The 22229-nt window shown below is 40.9% G+C and overlaps 1 protein-coding gene across 3 annotated transcripts in view; it reads left to right on the top strand.

Annotated features, from left to right (window-relative positions):
* Nucleotides 1-22229, top strand: part of SORCS3 (sortilin related VPS10 domain containing receptor 3) — a 596149-nt gene that overhangs the window by 440596 nt on the left and 133324 nt on the right. For all 3 annotated transcript variants that reach the window (XM_058697711.1, XM_058697712.1, XM_058697710.1), the window contains exon 7: nucleotides 9387-9505. In XM_058697711.1, the coding sequence (XP_058553694.1) occupies nucleotides 9387-9505 (119 nt within the window). The remainder of the gene's footprint in view (nucleotides 1-9386; nucleotides 9506-22229) is intronic.

Consider the following 22229-nt stretch of genomic DNA (forward strand, 5'->3'; position numbering starts at 1 on the left):
GACTGGAGGAACAGCAGGTACATCAGCACAGGGCGTCACTTTTTCTGTACTGTATGTGACACTAACCACCCTCTTTCTCAACCTGGCTCCCACACGTGGGAGCAAACCCAGTGTAAGCCGGTCCCTGTTCTTGTTTTGATGTAGGAATCTCCACTCCGGTCCAGTCCTGGCCCTTCTTTTTGGGAGTCAGACTTCCAGATTAAGCTGAAGCCATTGAATTATCTCTTGCCCTGGCAGGGTTTAAACAGGGCAAAGCCAACCAGTTTGGTTAAAATCATTGTGAACCCATTTCTTCCATACAATTCAGGATTCAAATGACTTTTTCTCCCATTGTCTTCTAGAAATCATTTTTCTCAGAATGTCCCCTGTGATCCTCCCTACACCCGACCCAACACATATTCAGATACACACATATACACACCCATATCCTCCATCCAAAAGACATTTGGGTATCAATAGAAAGTTCATCACCTTGATGCCATAAGAGTTCAGAGTTGAGTTGGAGGATTAATTCTGCCATTTAGAAGCTGTTTGACCTTAGATCCCTTCTCTTCCAGTGCTTTATATATTATAAAAAATATATAACTGTATATATGTAGTTATATAACTATACATATTATAATAATAATATATAACTAACAAATATAAGAAGTACTTTTATAACATTTTTTCATCAATGGACTAAAAAAGGTGTTATTACAGAGTAGAATTTATAGTGGGGAGGATTTCAGTTTGGTGAACAGAAAAGTAATAATTAAGGGTATCCGAAAATGGCTAAGGCTATTTTGTGAAGTACTGAGTTTCTCTTCATTAGAAATTCTCAAGCATAAGCCATTTGGATGTATCATAGGAATACCATAGTAAGTGAACCTGGATACAGGCAGAAGCTCTTTAGCATCTAGACACATTTGAAATTTCTAGAATCAAAATCTGTAGCATATATGCCACCATTTCTTATCCTGGTGCCATCATCACCTGCCATCAGTCTATCACCGCACCTTCTCACTAAGCCAGGATGAAGCCTAGTACTTTTTAAAAACAATGTTTAAGTTTGTTTATTTTGAGAGAGAGAGAGAGAGAGAGAGAGAGAGAGAGAGAGAGAGAAAGTGCATTTGCAAGCGTGAGCCTGGGAGTGGGAGGGGGGAGGGGCAGAAAGAGAGGAGAGAGAATCCCAAGCAAGTTCAGTACTGACAGCACAGAGCCTGACATGGGGCTCAAATTCGTGTACCGCAAAGATGCTTAACCAACTGAGCCACCCAGGTGCTCCAAGCCTAGTACTTCTTAACAGACCTCAGGGAATCCTAACTAATCAAATGGTATTGGCACCCAATGCAAAACTATTAACCCTATAGCCTAAACTTCAGGTTCTAGATACATAGAATATTGGCTCTTAAAGAACCTTGGATTATTGACTAGTTCAGTAATTTTAAACTATGTAACTCTGAGCTCTAGCAGTGTTCTAAGAACTCAGAGGCAAGATGGGGATGGGGTGTGGAGTTAAGCCAATGGGACTGCTGAATTCTTACATTCAACTGGAAATGGTGCACTAAAGTTCACTTTCTATATTGAGAAGATAGGATCTTGTTTGCTAAAAGCGTTCCGAAGTTTTTTTTTTGTTTTTTGTTTTTTTTTTTTTTTTATTTTTTTTAACGTTTTTTATTTATTTTTGAGACAGAGAGAGACAGAGCATGAACGGGGGAGGGGCAGAGAGAGAGGGAGACACAGAATTGGAAGCAGGCTCCAGGCTCCGAGCCATCAGCCCAGAGCCCGACGCGGGGCTCGAACTCACGGACCGCGAGATCATGACCTGAGCTGAAGTCGGCCCCTTAACTGACTGAGCCACCCAGGTGCCCCTGTTTGTTTTTTTTTTTTTTTAAGTTGAAATAGAAAAGGTACTTTGAAATTGCATCACTTGCAAAAAAGTACTAAAATATATAATAACTTTCTCAAGGCCACGTAGATAGCTGTGGATGAGGACTGAACCAGAACATGGATTCTTGTCTAATTCTCAGACTGATTGTCCTTCCATGATTAAAAAAAATAATAGTTGGGATCATTGGTCCTGCTGTTAATATGCCTGTGTTCTAATCCTGGTTCTGTCATTTCCCAGAAGCTGTGGAACTCAGGCACATCACTTAATTGTTGTGCCTCAGGTTCCTCATCTATGAAATGGGGATGCTAGTAATTGCAACTCCTTACTGGATTGTTGCAGGAACTAAATAAGTTAATACATACAGCTTCTGCAACACCAGAAGACATAGAGTGAGCATTCAAAAATACTACTTCTTGGGGCATCTCGGTGGCTCAGTCGGTTAAGCCCCTGACTTCGGATCAGGTCATGATGTCGCGGTCTGTGAATTCAAGCCCTGCATTGAGCTCTTTGTCGACAGCTCAGAGCCTAGAGCCCACTTTGGATTCTGTGTCTTCATCTCTCTCTCTGCCCCTCCCCTGCTTACACTCTCTCTCTCTCAAAAATAAATAAATGTTTAAAAAAACATTTTAAACAATGTTACTTCTTGTTATTGTCATCGTCATCATCATCGTCATCATCTAGTCATCACTGTCACTGTCATCATTGTCATTATCATCATTATTGTCATTGTCATCATTTTTATCGTCATCATTGTCATCATCATCATTATCACCATCATCATCACCACTGTTATCATCATCATTGTCATCATCACTGTCATCATCACTATTGTTATCATCTAGTCATCATATTCAATCAGGCTCAGTTTATTTGGCAATTGGAGTGGAAAGAGCTCTGGATGCAGTACCAGGAGTCCTAAGGTATTCAAGGACACTGTGATTTCTAAATCTCTATAACTGCCATATTCCCCCTATGCCATAAGAAAACAGGACACACTAGAATTCTTCTTCGGTAGTTACAAGTTTCACAAAAACTCTAAATCCATAAGCACAATAGGCAGGAATGGAATAAGGTAGGTAAGCTACCTTTTTCAATTTGTTTTTTTTGTTTTCAGTACCTACCATGTCTGGAGGGTTGTGTAGGCATTTCCAGCATGTGGGTGCCCTGCACACAGGTTAGCCCCACTCCTCAATCAAGGAAAAGGAGGCTTGTGGAAACTAAATAACTTTTCATAGTTTCTTGGATCTGCTGGTTTTTACTTGTTTGCATCTGAGAGTTAATGCTATTATTCAAAATAAATAGCTCCTGGGTATTTCTCTAAGAGAGGACCTGAGGAGCTGATTTGCTTTTTGTTCACAATTTAATTCACTTTTTCAAACTTTGACAACATGTATATTACCCAAAGGGATGGAAGTTGAATGAATCCAAGGAAAGTTTCTTTCTCCGAGGTGGTAAGAGGCATGATGGCTAGGATAGTTTGAATATTTAGTAATCTCAAAGGCAAACCATTGCCACAAGTCACAATATCACTCAACATAACAAAAGTGTTTAGGTTTTTTAATGTCATTCAATTCAATTTAACTAGCATTTACGGGGACTTTATAAAGTTAGCTTAGGAGACAAACAAAGATAACTAAGACTTCATTCCTACTTCTGAGGAGGTGACCCTTTTGGAAAGGTTTGACAGAGAAAGAAACACTGGATATAAATGGATGAGAAACTTGCCTTGCTGGATGGGGAAGTTAGAGACTGCCTCCCTAAGCCTTACAGAATTCCTGGCAAAAATATATCTCCTTAGGAATAAGAATGCTAAGGATGTCAGATAATCTCCTTCATACTCTCTGTCTATATTCTCCAGTTCTCAGATCTTCCTCTGTCCAACGCAAACCCCAAGCATGTTCACTTGTGAATATCCCATTTTCCTCACTGGTCTGTGATTCTTCCGAGAATGTTCTCTGGTTCTTGGAAGTTCCCTGAGTGCCTGACACTTGAAGCTTCACTATACTCCTTGACCCAGTGCAAAAAGGAATGAATCAGTCAGTCTGAGACCACCCCTTCTTGCTATATGAGACCTTTAGCCCAATATCTGCTAGGTGAGAAGGTGTGAAGGCCGGACTCACTAGGGAGATGTTCTTATCTTCCCTAAAGGGTCTTCCAGCAGTAGAACTAGTTAAATTGAGCCAGATATTTCTAATGTTAATGAGTAGATCCCTCTATTGACAGTGCAGGGAACAAAGCCTTTGACTTTTAGCTTTTGTAAGTGGAACAGTGACTACACCAGCTCTTCAAAATATATTAGGAAGACATTTGACATTTAGAAATACGTTAATCATCAGGGTAATGATTGACTCTCAACCCCTAGGGAAATCACTCTCTAATTTTCTTACAGGGATATCCAAATGAGTTCTTCACTCAATCTGGTCTTTCTGATTTTTCATTTGAGAACATTTCAAAGGAAAGGATAGTAAATAAAAGATTAAGAATATGGATTAATCAAAGCTAATCCATTAACATGTGATTATATAGTGCCTTCCATGAGCTTTGCCTACCTAAAAGGCCATGGTTCAGTTTTCACTCCCTTTTTAGGAATTTCCTTCTCACATAATATCCTTCTCCATCTTGTCTACACACAAAGGCTGCCTTCTCCTTCAAGTCCTCCTTGGTTATTCAGGCTCAGATTTTTTTTTTTTTTTTGTTATCTGCACACCCAAAGCACTTGAAGAAATTAAACAGGGGTATAAATTTGGAATATGACTTTACTAGTAGGACCTGTGATATGGTCTTTTGACTCTCCACAGACAAACAACATTACTTGTTATTAATGGAGGGTATGAGAGCTGCCGAGAGTTAAATTCCCTTCCTTCTCTTTTCATATTAAGAAAGAGGTACCATCTATTAGTCTTTTAAAATGTATCCAATGATATGCTAAGCATTTTTCATACATAATCTTATTGAATACTGATGACAGTCCCTGGAGGCAGATACTAACTTGCGGGTATTTCACAGATGAAGAGCCGTGCTACTTACTCAAGGGTGATAAGCAAGTAACAGGCCCAGGACTCGAACACAGCCCAATCTGGCTTCAGAGGCCTTGCTTTCAAATACCACACTATGCTCAAGAGCTCTGGACCCCTGCCATCTTATCAGGCGTTTGGTGTTATTAAAAGCAAATAAAAAGGCCACAGGTATTAGAAGCCTAGTTTGGGATTCAAGTTAAATGATGAATATCCTTCAGTTTCATCTTTAAATCTCCATGACTGTACCCAGCTTCATTTCAGGATAACGTCCAAAGCTCAAATCTGAGAACTTTTGCAAATGTGAGGCTCTTGGTGTCCCCTGCTCACTTTTGACACCCTGAGTCCCTCGTCACCCTCGGTCACTTCCATCTGGTAGCCAGGCCTGCCCGGTAATTGACTCTCCCCTTTTTCTCTATTCTGAGTTTTCACCAGGCAGTGGGTACCTTAGCACTTACTATCATGTCTCTCTGTGTTTGAAAAAAAAAGAGCGTTGAGGCTTCCAATATATGAGTCCAGTTAAAGACTGCAAGTCCCCTGAATTTTAAGTGGATTTGAAAAACTCATTTCAGTGCTGCTTTCCTGTTAAATTGGACCTTTCGTTCCATGCTGGGCAGTAGCAAGCAGGGGGAGAGCCAAGAAGTAGGATGACTTTGGCACAAGAGCTCACCTGCTGTGGGCCAAGGTTTAGGTAGGTTTTGATTTTGTTTGGGGTGGCCTTGAATACACTTGATTCTTTTTTTTTTTTCCCAAAGTGTCCAAATGGGAGAGTGAATAGTAAACAGACAGTAGAAGATGAGCCTGTGGGGGGGCGGGGGATAAGCAGATGTCCTCCTGTGCGTACCTTTGATTAGCAGTGTAAGGAGCTTTCTGAGACACTGGCTGGCAAGAAGGAAGCAGGTTGTCATGTCAACACTTGTGGTTTCTTTATGTGTATTTACTGCATCTTTTCACTGGCTTTTAGTGCCTTATTCTAGGAGAAAATTACTAAGGCTTTGTGGGTCCAAGAGTATTCCTGGTGGGCAGGCCATGTGCTGCTCGGCACAGCCTGTGCTCTCGGCCTTCCCTCGCTCTCACACCCAGAAGTGGAAAGCCAGGCCATTCTTAGCTTTCTGTGTGCGCAGAGACAAAGAGGAAGTCAAGGGCAGGCTGTATGTACAGAACGGTGAACAAGCTGGGTTTGCTAATGGGGCAGGGAAGAGGGGGAAGAAGGTCGCAGGTGACATGTTTGGATGTAGGCTTGTTTTGTTTGGCTTTATGGTATTTGGCCTGCACCCTATTTTAAATGTAGAATAGCTGTCCTTTTTTTTTTTTTTTTAAATCAGACAATTTCACATTTAAAAAATAGAGACAGTTAGATTTATTATAAGACACAGAACGTCTTACTCCTGTCTGCCAATGATGAACAGACACTAAGGAGCTTCTCCTCCATGAAGAGTCAAGTGTTGGCCATTTCACTGCAGTCCCCACCGCTCCCGAGTGCTCCCAGCCGCCGAGGCCGTGTGCCAACTGCTGTTTGTCATCTTCACCCAGCTCGTTTTATTCTTACACGTTACTTGTCTGCCTCCCTAGGCACTTGATTTTATTCGGCTTCTTGTAAAAAGCCTTCTGTTCTATAGAACGACGTTTGGGTTTTGTCCCAGGGCACTCAGAACTGTTTTGAAGCCGGGAGAGACTAGGTCAGGTTTAGGTTTTAGAGATGACTCTGGCTCCCTGCCTCGGGTCCATCCAGTTCCCAGTCCATCATGTACATGCAGGCTAGTCGTGAAATGGATGCAACAGGCCACACGGATGAGAAGGACTTGTCCCAGGCAAGTGGCAGGGCTTGTGGAGAGAAGAGGAGAGACTAAGCATGTCAGAGGCAGGATGGCCGGGGCTGGGAACCAACTGGATTACATGGCGTATGGAGGAAAGAAAAGTTAAGAGGCTTGTGCTCATGGGCGGGTGAAAAGACTGCTGACGGAAAGAATGAGATCTATGTTTGACATGTTTGGATTAAGAATACCAACGCAAATAGGCCTTGTTCAGCTATGGACGTTCGGGAAGTAGGGATGTAGCACATAATGAATTCATTTCTTACCCACATGTGTTTGTTACATTAGCATCATGTTTATACATAAATGTGTGGAATAGCTAGCTGCAAATAATATGAGTAAGCCCCTTCCTAGTAAGCAGGTCCTTTTGAATCAAAAACCTCTGTCTCATTCACTGTTGTATTCCTCGTACCTAAGCAATACCCAGTATATTGTTCACACACCAGAAACACTTGTTGAAGCCATCAGTAAATTAGTTAATTAACGATAAACAGGGAGGGGTGCCTGGGTGGCTCAGTCTGTTAAGCGTGCAACTTTTGATGGCAGCTCAGGTCATGATCTCACGCTTCATGAGACTGAGCCCCATGTCAGGCTCTGTGCTGACCGTGCAGAGCCTGCTTGGGATTCTTGGTCACCCTCTCTCTCTGCTCCTCCCCTGCTCATGCACTCCCTCTCTCAAAGTAAATAAATAAACTTAAAAAAAAAAGATAAACAGGGATAATTAAACGTATTCATGTTTTAACTCAATTAGCTTTTTTCTTATTTAACCTGTTTGCCTTTATCTCGGCTGCCTGCAGGCTCCCCTTCCCTGTCACCCGTGACACCTGTGCACACATTCAAGGGAGCAATTGCATTAGATACATGTAGTAATGAACATGGTTTTAGGTGATAACAAAGACTTCTCTACTTTTAATACTGAAATCACTCCTATTTCTCATTTTCCCCACTTACTACTTTCAAGTACTATTCAGTTATAACCACTTTATTATTTATTTAGTTTTTTTTAATGTGTATTTATTCTTGGGAGACAGAGACAGTGTGTGAGCAGGGGAGGGGGAGAGAGAGAGAGAGGGAGACATGGAATCCAAAGCAGGCTCCAGGCTCTGAGCTGTCAGCACAGAGCCCGATGCAGGGCTCCAACTCACAAATCACAAGATCATGTTCTGAGCCAAGGTCGGTTGCTTCACCGACTGAGCCACCAAGGTCCCCCAATTATAACCATTTTAAAAGCAAATGTACGGGGACACCTGGGTGGCTCAGTCAGTTAAGTGTCTAACTCTTGGTTTTGGCTCAGGTCATGATCTCATGGTTTGTGGGTTTGGGCCCTGCATTGCGCTCTGTGCTCACAACACGGGGCCTACCTGGGATTCTCTCTCTTTCCCGCCCTCGTTGCCCCTCCTCACCATCTCAAAAATAAATAAATAAACATTTAAAAAAAAATAAAAGCACATATATACACAGGTTTCTTTACAGAGACTTACCTGTAGTTTTTCCCCAGTAACAAATAACTGAATAAATTATCTTTCTTGGATGACCCTATGGTCATAATTGGGATGCATTTTAGAGTCAGGGATTTTCCTATTCAGCAATAGCTTCTGCTGTCATGTTCCTGGTTTGCTTGAGGGGCTCTTGACCCGCTGAGATCTTTCGAAGATTTTACAAGTAATTATAGAGGATTTATAGGTTTTATACAAGTAATAGATGAATACATTCTTATTGTAAAAATAATAAAAATGTATATAATATGGAAAGGAAAGGTCTCACTTCAACACTATTTCCATTCTTTTCACCCAAAAGTAATCATAGCTAATTTTTATGGGTTCCTTTAAAACTTTTTCTTTGCACTGTGGCACAAACCTATACATTTATAAAGGCAAGGTTTTGGGGGGACATAATTGTATCATACTACCATACTGCCAAATAATCTTTTCAAAGTTTATTTGAAAAGGAACAAGGATTCTAGAGAAATCAGGATGTGGATGTGTCCATATCTACTTAATATTTTTTAATGTTTAGTTTTGAGAGATAGAGAGTGTGCACATGATGGGGGGAGAGTTAGAGAGAGGAGACAGAGGATCTGAAGCAGGCTCTGTGCTGACAGCACAGAGCCCCATTCAGGACTTGAACTCATGAACTATAAGCTCATGACCTAAGCCAAAATCAAGAATTGGTTGCTTAAGTGACTGAGCCACCCAGGCACCCCTCTAGTTAATTTTTTTAATTATAGCATAGCATTCTGTAATATGTGTACCTTAGTTCATTGACATGTTCAGGGACCTTTAGCCTGTTTCTGATTTTTCACTGCTATGAACAATACCCCAGTGAGCATCTTGGCTCCTGACTCTTTGGGAAAATATACGAGAGTTTCTCCAGAAGACATTCCTTGCGTTAGAATTGCTGGTATAATATATGCACATTTAAAATTCTGATATTTCAAATTGGTTCTTTCAAAAATCTATATCAGTTTACCCTTTTGTCAGTAGGATGTAAGATTAACTTTCTTCCACTCCTTTGCCTCATCTAGATATTGCCATTTTTTAATAACTATTACAAATTTTGTGAACAAGAATGAAATCTCGTTGCTTTGAACTGTGTCACTGATATCCCATGGGGTAGAGCCTTGTGTACTGATGAGAGCTTTGTCACCATTTCTCTTTGCGTCTAAGTGCCATTCTCCCATTTCAGATGCTCACTACCTCACCTGCAGGATCCAGGAATGTGCTGAGACCACTCGGAGTGGGCCTTTTGTCCGCTCCATTGACATCAGTTCCCTGGTTGTTCAGGATGAATATATCTTCATTCAGGTGAGTCCAGAAAATGCATTCAGTGGTAGAGGTGGGGGTGCTTAGGTGAAGTCAGGAAAATGAGGGCAGCATTCCCGAGGTTGTGAACACGTGGAGCTGGGGTGAGTCTCTGCTTTGGTGACCCATTCTCTGGGGGATCCAGGACTTCCGGTGAAAGATGAAGATGTTATGGGTCAGTATCACGGATGGGGTCTTTAGTGGTCCACTGAATCCTCAGCTGGGTTGCTGTTTTATTATACCAAAAGGGTCTTAAAATGACCAGGATTTGGACTAGGGCTTGGAAGTTTCTTAGAGCCACATCTCCAATGGATCTGACTTTCAGTAGTTTATCAAAGCCATGATCCATTGCTGTCCAAAGTGACCGGTCTCAAACTCCACACTCGAAAAACAAATAACCCAGTGAAGAAATGGGCAGAAAACATGAATAGACACTTCTCTAAAGAAGACATCCGGATGGCCAACAGGCACATGAAAAGATGCTCAACGTCGCTCCTCATCAGGGAAATAAAAATCAAAACCACACTCAGATATCACCTCACGCCAGTCAGAGTGGCCAAAATGAACAAATCAGGAGACTATAGATGCTGGCGAGGATGTGGAGAAATGGGAACCCTCTTGCACTGTTGGTGGGAATGCAAATTGGTGCAGCTGCTCTGGAAAGCAGTGTGGAGGTTCCTCAGAAAATTAAAAATAGACCTACCCTATGACCCAGCAATAGCACTGCTAGGAATTTATCCAAGGGATACAGGAGTACTGATGCATAGGGGCACTTGTACCCCAATGTTTATAGCAGCACTCTCAACAATAGCCAAATTATGGAAAGAGCCTAAATGTCCATCAACAGATGAATGAATAAAGAAATTGTGGTTTATATACACAATGGAATACTACGTGGCAATGAGAAAGAATGAAATATGGCCTTTTGTAGCAACATGGATGGAACTGGAGAGTGTGATGCTAAGTGAAATAAGTCATACAGAGAAAGACAGATACCATATGGTTTCACTCTTATGTGGATCCTGAGAAACTTAACAGAAACCCATGGGGAGGGGAAGGAAAAAAAAAAAAAAGAGGTTAGAGTGGGAGAGAGCCAAAGCATAAGAGACTGTTAAAAACTGAGAACAAACTGAGGGTTGATGGGGGGTGGGAGGGAGGGGAGGGTGGGGGATGGGTATTGAGGAGGGCACCTTTTGGGATGAGCACTGGGTGTTGTATGGAAACCAATTTGACAATAAACTTCATATATTGAAAAAAAAAAAAAAAAAGTGACCGGTCTCATTTGGGAGTGAGAATCCCCAAGAAATGAAGCATCTCTAGGATTTTCTTTCTAGAAAAATGTAGAGCTCCCTAAATCTTGCCCTCCCTTTACAGTGCTGACCACACCCTGATATGTCCTGAGTCCAGAAATCCTTCACTCCCAAGAGCTCTGACTCACAGAGAAAACTAGGTGTGACTCACATTTTTAGGCAGGAAAGGGAAGCCTTGTTTTAGGTGTTGAGTTTCACTGGAAGGAGATGCAAAGAAGAACAAAAATGAGGAAAAAGAAAAGGTGATGCTTCTGCTCCAGAATGACTTACAGTGTGTGTGTGTGTGTGTGTGTGTGTGTGTGTGTGTGTGTGTGTCTGTCTATGAGTGTGTGTAATCATACTTGACCTTTGAGAGCAGCTTTGATTTCTCCCACTCTGCTTTCCCACCCTTCTGCTGCCAGTTGTGTTTGCAGGCTGTTTCCTATAGGAACCTTGATCTTTAGACTCTCCTGAGTTTACTCAGACCTATGCACCTGAATGACTTTCTCTGCCTCACTCCTGTTTCTTTGGTCCAGATTAGTCCCGTTTCCCAGGAGCTGGGCATGCCTCTCTTCCTCTGAACCACTACAGCTGTTCTTGTCTGCTATTTCTTTAGCACATGGGCTATTAGGAATTGTTACTTAAATATTAGTGGATTTGTCTTCGTCTTTCCAAATTGCATTTTATACTATCTGAGGATAGGGACAATACTTTATACACAAATTTTTCTCCTCATCCTTGGCCCTAACAGAAAGCCTTTGAAAATCCAGGGTGCTCAGTGACTACTTGTTTTACTGATAGATTGTAGATGTAGGAGTCACTTCTTTTTAAAAATCAGTTGTGTAGACTTTTGAGGTCTGAAACACATGACATGTAGCCATCCACTCAAAAACCAGCTTGAAAAAGGGAGGGAAAGAGAGGTCTGTGTGGCTCCAGAAAATCCCTGTGTCTAAGTTTGCGTAAAAGCCAGAATCTCAGAATATTTTTGTTTAAATCTTGGCAGGTCATTAGCACTATTATTGCCTTATTCATGAATATTTATTGAACACATACAATACAAAGTAAAGTCAACAAAGTATTAGGCATGACTCTGGCTCTCCCTAACTCTTGCCCTTGACCTGCTTCTCTTTGCACCCAGTATATACCGTCTTGGGTCTTAAGTACTATCTCCATGTTCTGATGAATCTCAAGCCAGGGAGCTATAACCTCTGCCCTGGAAAGCAGACCTTCTTGTCGAATAGTCATCTTGATATCTCAACTTGGATGTTCGTTCCACAGCTAGAATAAAATCAACATGTCCACCTTGATCCTGAGGCATTGGTGGCATTACCCTCTACCTGGTCACTCAAGGTAGAAACCTGGAAATCTGTCTATGACAACAAATTCAGTGAATCCAGGTCCCTGCTAATATCACCCTTAGTCTCAGATGGTTTTTTGTTTTTCATTCCATTCCCATGGTCCCAGTTTAAGGCTTTATTATTTCTTTATCTCTATTTAATTTTTCAAGGTAGAAGCACAGAGATGATTTATGAATTTACCAATCTTATTGCCCTTTCCTTAATGCTAATACTGCATATAATGATGAACATGACAGGACCATTTCTGGGAAACATGACTTAGAATTTTAAATGTTCAGATTTTTTAAAATTCATTTTTCCTTTTATTGCATAAAGTTTTCTGTAACTCTGCCGGCAGACATCCAGATTTTTTCCCTAACTATTCTGAAGTATCTTTTTATTATTATTATACTGCAAGCCAGCAAAAGTTTTTTCTTTGATAAGCATCAATTTTTATTTTGTTTGAAAGAGATAGGAGTTCCCGTTAGTCAATAAAATTTTATTGACAGCCTGCTACATTTCAGGCCCCTGTTCTAAGAGCTGGGGTTAAGACAGTGAACATAATAAAATTCCTGCCCAAGTGGTATTTATATTCCAGTGGAAGACATGGGAAAATATGTATATAATATATACATCCATATATACATAGGTATGAAAAGCCTGTGAAACATTAGTGGTTGAGATGCTGTGGTTTTGAGTCCAATGGCCAGCATTTATCCCAGCCTTGGCAGGCCACACTTTAGCTGGGTGGTCTTGAGCTATACTTCATTTGACTTATCTGTAAAAAGAGGACAATTGAGTACTTAGTTTATTGGTTGCTGGGCAGATTCTGTTTGTTAATACATTTGTAAAACACAAAAACAGTGCTCTGTAAATGTTGCTCTCTATCTTTCTATCTTGTGCTATCATCTATTCATCTATCTACCAAATATATTAGATGATGATAATGTTTTAGATGAAAATTAATGAGGAATGTGAATGTTAGACATCTGTAGATACTACTATTTTTTTTTAAGATGACCTGAAAAAGTCTCATTCGGTGAGTGGCGAACCAGAAGAGGGTGGCAGGAGTCAGCAGTCAGATGGGCACGTGCAGCCAGGTGTGTTAGGCCCTGTACTTTCTTGAGCCCTACATGGCGATGTGTCGGGAACAGGTAGAGATTTGAGGCTGGCTTTAGGAGCAGAGGTGTTGGGAAAACCAGGGCTAAGGATATAAATTGGAAGCATGTCAGCATGTTGATGTCACTTTTGAGTTGCAAAATTGAAGTCATCAAGGGAATAAACATAGACAGAAAAGAGAAAGAATTCATAGACTAGGGCAGAGGGCACTCTAATATTAGGGAGATGAGAAGGAGGGAGTAAATGAGACCTAGAAACAGAGTTTAGAGATAACCACAGAAAGACCAAGGGTATTAGATTCCAGGACCTTGAAGGCTGTTTTCAGATTTTTAAAAAGAAAACTATGAGAGAGATGGGAAGCAATGGAATAACAATGCCCCAAATAATGCAAAAGGCCAATACTCTTGAGAAAAGCATGGAATTTCATCAACCACCAAACACAGATTAAATGCTATTATTTGCAACTATCAATTGGCTAAATTTAAAATAAGGTAAAAGAATGTGAGTGGGTTACATATGAACTGCTGCTCATACTGAAGGTATATTTGTGTATCGTTTGGCCATAAGTATTTAATGAGTCCTTTCCTTCTCATAGGTGAGTTTGGCCTTATGCATTGATCAGTATGATAGATGTGTCTTATTTCTGACAGTGTATGCTTAGCTTTTAGTTAAAATTGCTTCTTTTTTAAAAAAGTCATTATATGATCTCTTTTCCTGCTTTCCTGCCTCTGGGTTTCTTTGATAATTTTGAATATTTGTCCTAGCTACTTAGCTTTATGAATATAACAGCAAATCTTCTATTTCTGGATAATATCTATTCATTTCCTTTTGTGAGCCGTGATACAATTTCCATACATTTCTTTTTCCTCCCCTCTCTCTTAGATTCCTTCACCACCTGTTTTGGGTTGATCATATTATCTCTTTGTTTGCTTTTCTATCTTCAAATATAATTCTCTTAGACTTAAATATTTTACGAAGTACTGTTGAACAAAGGTAGAAAAAACTAGCCTGTGTTTATGACCTGTATCCAATTCTAGTTTTGTTAATTAAATCATTCAGAGCATTTACATTCTGCTGTGAATGATCATTCCTGCATTTATTTTGATCTTAGTTATATGGGTAAATCTTGTTCCTTTCTGTAGTTTTTGCATTTTTTTTCTTGGTTGTCTGAAGTTTGTCCTTCAGTTTTTCTTTTTTTTTAAATTTTTTAAATTAATTTTTGAGAGAGAGAGAGAGAGAGAGAGCATGAGAAGGGCAGTGGCAGAGAGAGAGACACAAAATCTGAAGCAGGCTCCAGGCTCTTAGCTGTCAGCACAGAGCCCAATGTGGGGCTCCAACTCAAACCTGAGCTGAAGTCAGACACTTAATTGACTGAGCCACCCAGGTGCCCCTGAAATTTGTCCTTTAGTAATGTCTTCAAGAAAGGTAAATTCTTTTAAAAAAATGTTTATTTATTTTGTGAGAGAGAAAGAGAGAGAGAGAAAGAGGGAGAGAGAGAGAAAGTGTGAGAAGGGGAGGGGCAGAGAGAGAGGGAAAGAGAGAATCCCAAGTAGCTGACAACACAGAGCCCAATGTGGGGCTCCATCTCATGAACAGTGAGACCATAACCTGAGACAAAATCAAGAGTCAGTTGCTTAACTGACTTAGCCACCCAGGCATCCCACAAAAAAGGTGAATTCTTGAATGTTGTAAACAGTTTCCCTCTTTAGGTTTAATTTCCTTTTTTAAGCTATAAAATGCATGTATCATTTGCTTTCCATGATAACTTTGCTCCATTAACTTACTGAATGTTACTGTGTCAGGCCAGTCTGATATTTCCCTTTTGGGTATCTGAATTTTTCCCCCTTGATACCTAAAAGTCCTTTTTAAAAATATTTAGTTTTAATACTATTTGCTTTGTTAATGTATGTTCTGTGGTTGATCATACTGTGTGAGTTTCTTTTCCTGAAATGTAAGTCTCATTCAGTTGGTTCAATTTCTCCTTCCTTTTTAATATCTCAGAACTTTCTGTTGCTTATATTTTGAAACATATATTTTATTTCAGTTTAATTATTTTGGTTCTCTTTCTCCAGGACATTTAGGATGTGTGCAGTAGACAGGAAAATCAAAGGAGAGTCATTATTTTTTTTTCCCTTCTAATCAGTTTTAACTCACTGAGCAAAGTGATATTAAAAAAAAAAAAAGGGGCGCCTGGGTGGCTCAGTCAGTTAAGTGTCTGACTTTGGCTCAGGTCATGATCTCACAGTTTGTGAGTTTGAGCCCTGCATCAAGCTCTGTGCTGCCAGCTCAGAGCCTAGAACCTGCTTCAGATTGTGTGTCTCCTTCTCTCTCTCTGCCCCTCCCCTGCTCATGCTCTGTCTCTCTCTGTCTCTCAATAATAAATAAACATTAAAAAAAATACTGGAAAGTCTTACCCACATTATCCCTGAACAAGTATTTGGCAGTGTCCAGACTCTTTTTTATATTTTTTTGCTGCTCTTGTTGAACTTATTTTCTGAACTTTGCCAGCTTATATTTTATCACTTTTGTTGTCCCAACGTATCTATTCTTAGCTCTTGTATTTCTACTTTGAAGTCTTCTCTTACAGAGGTAATCTTCTCATCATACAGGCTATTTTTAATCATAGCAGTATGGGCACAATTTTCATTTGCTTCCTGGAAGCAGATTTTTTTTTCTGAGTCTGCTGTTTTTTCTGTCCCTTTCTCTCTCATTTTGCCATAGTATTTTATAATCCCTGCACTATTTTCTTTTATCTTTAGGTTTTTAACCATTATTCATTTTTTTTTTTATGACATGAGCTCTTCTGGACTATTTGAGGAGATTCTTCTTGGTGACAGACCAGAATTCTTTCAGCTTAACAAGAATCTTCTTTGTTTCTCAGTGAGGTTCCATATAACTAAAGATAGTTTGTCTGTGAATGAGTTCTTTACAAAAGGTAAAACCACCTGGCTGCTTCTTCATCCAGCCACACCTCTCCAGCTTCTTGTCATTAGTCAGCTCTAAGAATAAATAAACTGCCAATTCCTGGGCCACAGTCCCTAGGTTCCAAATAATTGATTGTTAGTTTTGCTCCTTGGGAAATGTCATCTTTGGAGAATGCTATTTTTCTAGCTTGATCTAAGATTTGTAGCTGTAGGCATTTTTGCCCTGGTGCCTGTCGGTACTCTGTTTGTTCTTCACTGAATTTGGCTTCCACATATATTGTGTTTCAGGGTTATATTTTCATTGAGTATTGAGTTTGTATTTTTATTTCTTGTTTTCCTTGTTGCTCTAGGGTGATTTATGAGAGGAAAAGGGAAGCACCATTATTACTTGGCTATTTAAAACCATTTATAAACCTTAATTATGTATTTTCTGAAATGTCACAAAAGCTTGCAAACTGATTTTCTCATTCTGAGACCAGCAACCCCCACCCCCAATCCATTCACAACACTACTTTCAAAATAATTTATTTACAACAAAAATCAATGTTCCTGTCTTCAGTGGCTGCTCATCACCTATAGGTTAAAATCTAATTTCCTTAACATTGTCTACAAGGCCCTGTACGATCTGGATCCTGCATACTCCATTAGCTTCATGGGAATCCCCATATACCTTCCTGGTTATATTTTACCCTCCCATAAACGATAAACCTGTTTGGTCTCCATACACACATCATGTCATTTGTTGCCTAACGTGCCTTTCTTGCGTTTCCCCACCTGCTTGGAATGTCCCTTTACTGGACAAACTTATCCTTAGATTCATCTTATGCGTTGCTGCCTGTAGAAAGTCTTCCCTGGCATCCTTGATCAGGATTGGACCAAGCCCCTTTGCTGACTACTTATCCACGTGTGTTATGTCTCCCCAGCCAGGTCTGTAAACTTTAAGAGGAACAAGACTATGTCTTATTCATCATTGTTTCTCCTGCACTTAGCATAATGACTGGTACTCAATAAATGTTTATTGAACTGAACTGAACTGAGAAGATAAGACACTGTCCTTATTCTCAGGGAATGCGGTTAGTTATCTTTTTAAAGCAAGGGAATCTTGTTTCCCCAACTAACAATATGAGACAACTTTGGGTAATTGCCAATTGTTCACTGCACGAGAAATGACCGTATGTAGGATGTCTCTGCATTTTTATAAAACTGCTGTCCAACAATTATCCATTATGTTATTCAGTACCCTTTTCATATTCATTCATTTAAATGTATTAAAATACAATCAGCCCAGTGGGGAACACAGACAGCTAAACAATTATTATGTAGCATGATGAGAGCTGTGTTAGTGCAAAGCACATGTTGCTCTTAAAGCAAGTGGGGGGAGCTTCGGAAGGAGGGTCTGTGCAAGCTTTCCAGCAAGGGAGACTAGGAGTACCAGCTGGGTAAGTGAAGGCAAAAGAGCATTCCAGGCAGAAGGGAGGCAGGAATGAAGTTAAGAAAGTAAGAGAAAACAATGCCTGGGGATCTCTTTGTCCAAGGATAGGTGTAGTTGTGGGAGGGAGTGAAGTGGCAGGACTGTCAGGTAGGACAGTCCTGGGGAGGTGAACCTTTTCTGTTCCCTTTCATTAAATCTAGGTAATTGCGCATTTCCCTCTTTGTAGTGCTAAAAAGCTCACAACTAAGTTTTGTGTCAATTATAGCAGCTTCCTTGCATCAAATTGTGTGTTATTATTCTTCCTTTTCTCCTCCACTGCTGGCCATTTGTGTTTATGTGGCTGCTTTCCTTTATCTGTTTATTTGTCATTGTGGCTTATTGCTTTTGTTTTAATTATTGGAAGCCACCTCAGAGAAATGTCTGAAATCAGTGCGAGTTTTGAATCTTTCTTGCAGGGGATGGGTTTTGAAAATTGAAATGGGCATCAGGAAAGGCTTTGTGGGGAAGGCAAGATTTGGACTGCAGTGCCTAATGTCTATCTCAGAAGCAAGGAAAAGGCAAAGATGCCTCATTCTGTTCATGGAAGTTAAGCTGCCGCAGAAGGCTTTTGGGAGGGCAGAAACTCCTCAGAGCAACAGTAGCTTCTCACTCCAGGGTTTAAATCCACAGGTTTATATGGGAGCAGGGCATCAGGCCATCAGGGTAGGTGGCATTCTGCCGACCCTGCCAGCAAAAGCCACTGAAAAGAATGATCTCAAAAGCTGTAGTGCAGGGAGGCTTGGGTCCAGCACGCCTCCTCATGGGTGACCTCTCTGGGGAGTACCGCTAAGGCAGAGCTGGACATTGAGAACTGTGTCTTTTCTGAGAGATGCTTGCTGTCACTCCATAGTTGGGGTCTCAAAGGAGAGCCTTGTACAGCCACATTATTTTCTTTGCCTGCAGTTGGAGCAGCTACATAACAATAGGAGGAGTATAAAGGACTTTGGTGGCTTTGGTTTTTCATAACTTTAAGGGGTCTGTCTATTCACTTGGATTTCCTAGTTTTGTAGAGTATTGGTATCTTTTATTTCGTTTTAGTGCCACCAGAGACATACACCTGAGGAAGAATCTTACGGAAAAGGACGCCAGTCCATCCCCTTCACTCTTTCTGGCTCCCCCCCTCCCCACCCTGCTAAATGTGGTTCTTGGCAGTTTTTACATGGAGTCTTAGGTAACTTGTCTCAGGAGCTATGGAAAAATGGAAGAGGGTATCTGGCCCTCTTACCCCCTCCTTAAATAGCACACCTCAGCTTTTGTTTGTTCTGTATGTCAGGGTTCTTAATACTTTTTGCATCTGATGAAAGCAATCTGCTGCTAAGAAATGTTTGAAACTGCCAACTTTTTGTAGCACTGTTGGTTCCATGGGTCACAGGTCAGGCTTTTTGGGTGTGGACAACAGAACCATTCGGGATTCATGTGACATGGATTCATTTCCTTTCTCTGCAGATTAATAAATGTTATGTGTGTGTTTAAGGCATAATTGTTTACCCATTAGTGAGTCATATACAAATGTATATGCACACATTTGAGAGTAAAGTTAATAACCAAAAACCCAGGTAACTACTTCATAATAAACTTCCCATTAATTTTGCATTAAAAAATTCACCCTTAAAAAACTTTGCCCTCCTAAAGGAAAGCTCCTCATGCCCAGTCATTTCTTTCTTTCTTTTTTTTTCAACATGATTATTTTTGATCTGTATCTTGTGTGTCGTTGAAGGGTCCCTATACTACTCATGTGGCTCCTACAGTTCAGAAGAGACCCCGAAGGTTCTGCCTCACCTTTTATTTTTCTATTGACAAAGAGGTAAAGATAATCATCTTGATGGTTTTGCTTGAGGGGGCCTAGTGTTTGATCTCCAGCTTTCAGCCAAGCTGAAGATGTACAGAACACTGTGAAATTTGTTAATCTGTCAATGCCTTTTCTGTGCAGGGGGCCTGGGGGCCTGGGGTTTCATAGTGAAATCAGAAGGAGCTAATCCTTCCCAGAAGAGCCCTTGTTTTAATGGGAAAGCGTCTGCCTGAAATGCCTCCGTTCCACATGGATAAAAGAGAAATCGGCTTTCCTCGTAGGGGCAGGGGGAGAGAGATAAGTTGGTTTCTGTGTTCTGAGCCAAGAAGGTTGGAAATCCTGTCTTTTCTCCTTATGGAGTAGCTTTTCTAATGATTATCCTGGAAAATAGGTAGTTCAGCAGTGATAGCAGTAAAATCCCTTCAGTGATAGGATTGATACCCTGGCTATTAGGAGGTATGATGAAGAAACAGGAACAGAGCCCTAATAAGCCATTGTAAGAGATTTGTGTGTCTTTACTGAACTATGCAAAGCCTGGCCTCATCCTCCCTTCATGGCATGGGAGGTGGCCTTCAGTGTAATGAGGATTCATTTACTCATTGAATAAAGTTTTATTGTGAGTGCAGTTGTGGGGGGAAAAACCCAGTTCTAATACAGATATCTAAAACACAAGAGAAAACACTGACCGATCCATAATTAACATACACACACGCTACATCTTCTAGAGGTGTAGATAAAGCAGAAAATTCAAAGGGAAGGTCATCCCAACTCTGCCAAATCCTTCTCAACGTCCACAACTAGACCAGTGTCAGTGTGGAGATCCACACTTTCAACTCCTGGTAATGTGTGGGTGTAGTCAGGAGAGAAGGCCCCCCTACAGCAAGGAATTCTGTGTGCGGATCAATGGCACGCAGAAAAGAAGTCCTAGGATAACTCCAGGGCTACAGTGAAGCCAGTCAGCAATTTGGACACAAGTTGCTGTTGTGAAGAGTTGAAAAGATGTTCTAGAAGTATTAGCAATTAACAAGTACTAGTAGCTAGGTAATGGATGCTTCTTGAGGTCCTTGATGTATGCCAGGTACACTGGAGCGTGGCAGAAGAAGAAGGCATTGTTCCTGCTCTCAGACAGTTTATGATTCAAGTAGCCTGTGGTTTGATGTGGGGCAGAGGACCCTGAACTTGAACACCTGGGTTGTAGTCGGGGCTCCGCCACCTTACCAGCCAGGGAACACTGGGCAACTCATTTGGACTTTCAGAACGCTCATCTTCTCATTTCTGGAGAATGGAATGATGCCCCTGGCCCTGCCTGAATTGGAAGGTTTTTGTGAGGATCAAGGGAGATAATAATGGCTTTGATATGCTTTGAAAACTACGGAACTCTATAAAACGCAAGGATCAAGAGATTAATCCGCATGCAAAAATCAGACTCGCTACGTTTGTGTATGCACATTCTCATTTAAGAGTTTTTATAAGCCTGTCATATAGAAGATTCATAAATCTTTTCCCCAAATTCATTTGGTAGTTATTCATGGATTCAACTCATGTTTCAACATATGTGCGTGATAGAATCTTCCCACATACCTTCCATAGTGCTTCAAAGAAACCAGCTTCTAATGACAGCTATGTAACTGTAGATATTCTGGGGTTTAATTATCTTGCCAGACTCTTGAGTACCTTCTTGTAGCATGTTTGCCCCCAGCTCCCCTGGTTTTTGAGAGTTGTTTAAGAACCTGGTTTAGGCACCACTGTGGGAGGTAGAAAAGCCTCTCTGGCATGGCCAATCTAGAGTTATCTTTCTGAAAGAAAAAAAAAAGCCCTGAGGCAGAAATTAATAGAGTGTAATTATTCAAAGAAAAACTATTTGGCAATATTTTAAATGATGTTAATTTGGCCTTAATGGGAGAGATTTGAATGTTAAATAAATAGCAATCTCATCATTAGGGACACATTTACAACACAGGAGTTTAAAGGAAAATGAAAGAGTTGCAGACACCATCTTCAAAAGAAATTCAATAAAGACATCTTCAGGTGAATATTCTTGAAGCGCTTTCAGAATCTTAAGTGAGTTGTTTTCAACAGCCAGCACTAATGGAAGATCCTTAAATAGCATGTTGCTGGGATGTGTCTCCTGTACAGGCAATGATTTTAGTGGCTTGATGTAAAAGTTGCTGTTAGTATTTGAAATGCCTCCGTGTACAAAAACAAATGAGCAACCTGATTGTGAAGGTCATGATGCTTAGTTGATCTTCGTGCTGGGCATTGCAAAGGTCCTATCTCACGTCCTTCTGGCTCCTGTTTGCTCCGCAGCTAGCTGTGCACACAGGTGGCCTGATGTCACCTTGCCTCAGCTGCACTGTGAACCTCTTGCTTTTTGTTCCGGGCTGATTCCTCCCTAAATGGGATACGGATACTTATGAGAGACCCCTTAGCCATCCTGATGCAGGTACAAACCTTGAGGTGCAAAGGTGTCAAGACCCTCCTGGACCATTAGACTGATAGGAGTCAGGAGCCAGTGGATACTCACTCCTCTCTTCCTGTGTCAGGAGGGCGATACTGAGCCTCGTTCTCTAGGGGTCTTTAGAGTGTCCCCAGTGGGGTTGGGCCCCAGTTACTTATAGTAATAACCAGTTGAGTGACACTCCCTGGGATGGCTTTTTCTCCCTCCTTGTTTTCCACTCTCTAGTTCTGCCACATCTGTTCCCTAGGATCATTTCTCAAACTCAGGCAAACAAACAGACAAAAGAGCCTCCCACAGAAAACAACAACAAGTACTACCTGCAAAGAAGCCCTGGTCTCAG

This window comes from Neofelis nebulosa, chromosome 13 (genome assembly GCF_028018385.1).
Source record: "Neofelis nebulosa isolate mNeoNeb1 chromosome 13, mNeoNeb1.pri, whole genome shotgun sequence".
Classification (NCBI taxonomy): domain Eukaryota; kingdom Metazoa; phylum Chordata; class Mammalia; order Carnivora; family Felidae; genus Neofelis; species Neofelis nebulosa.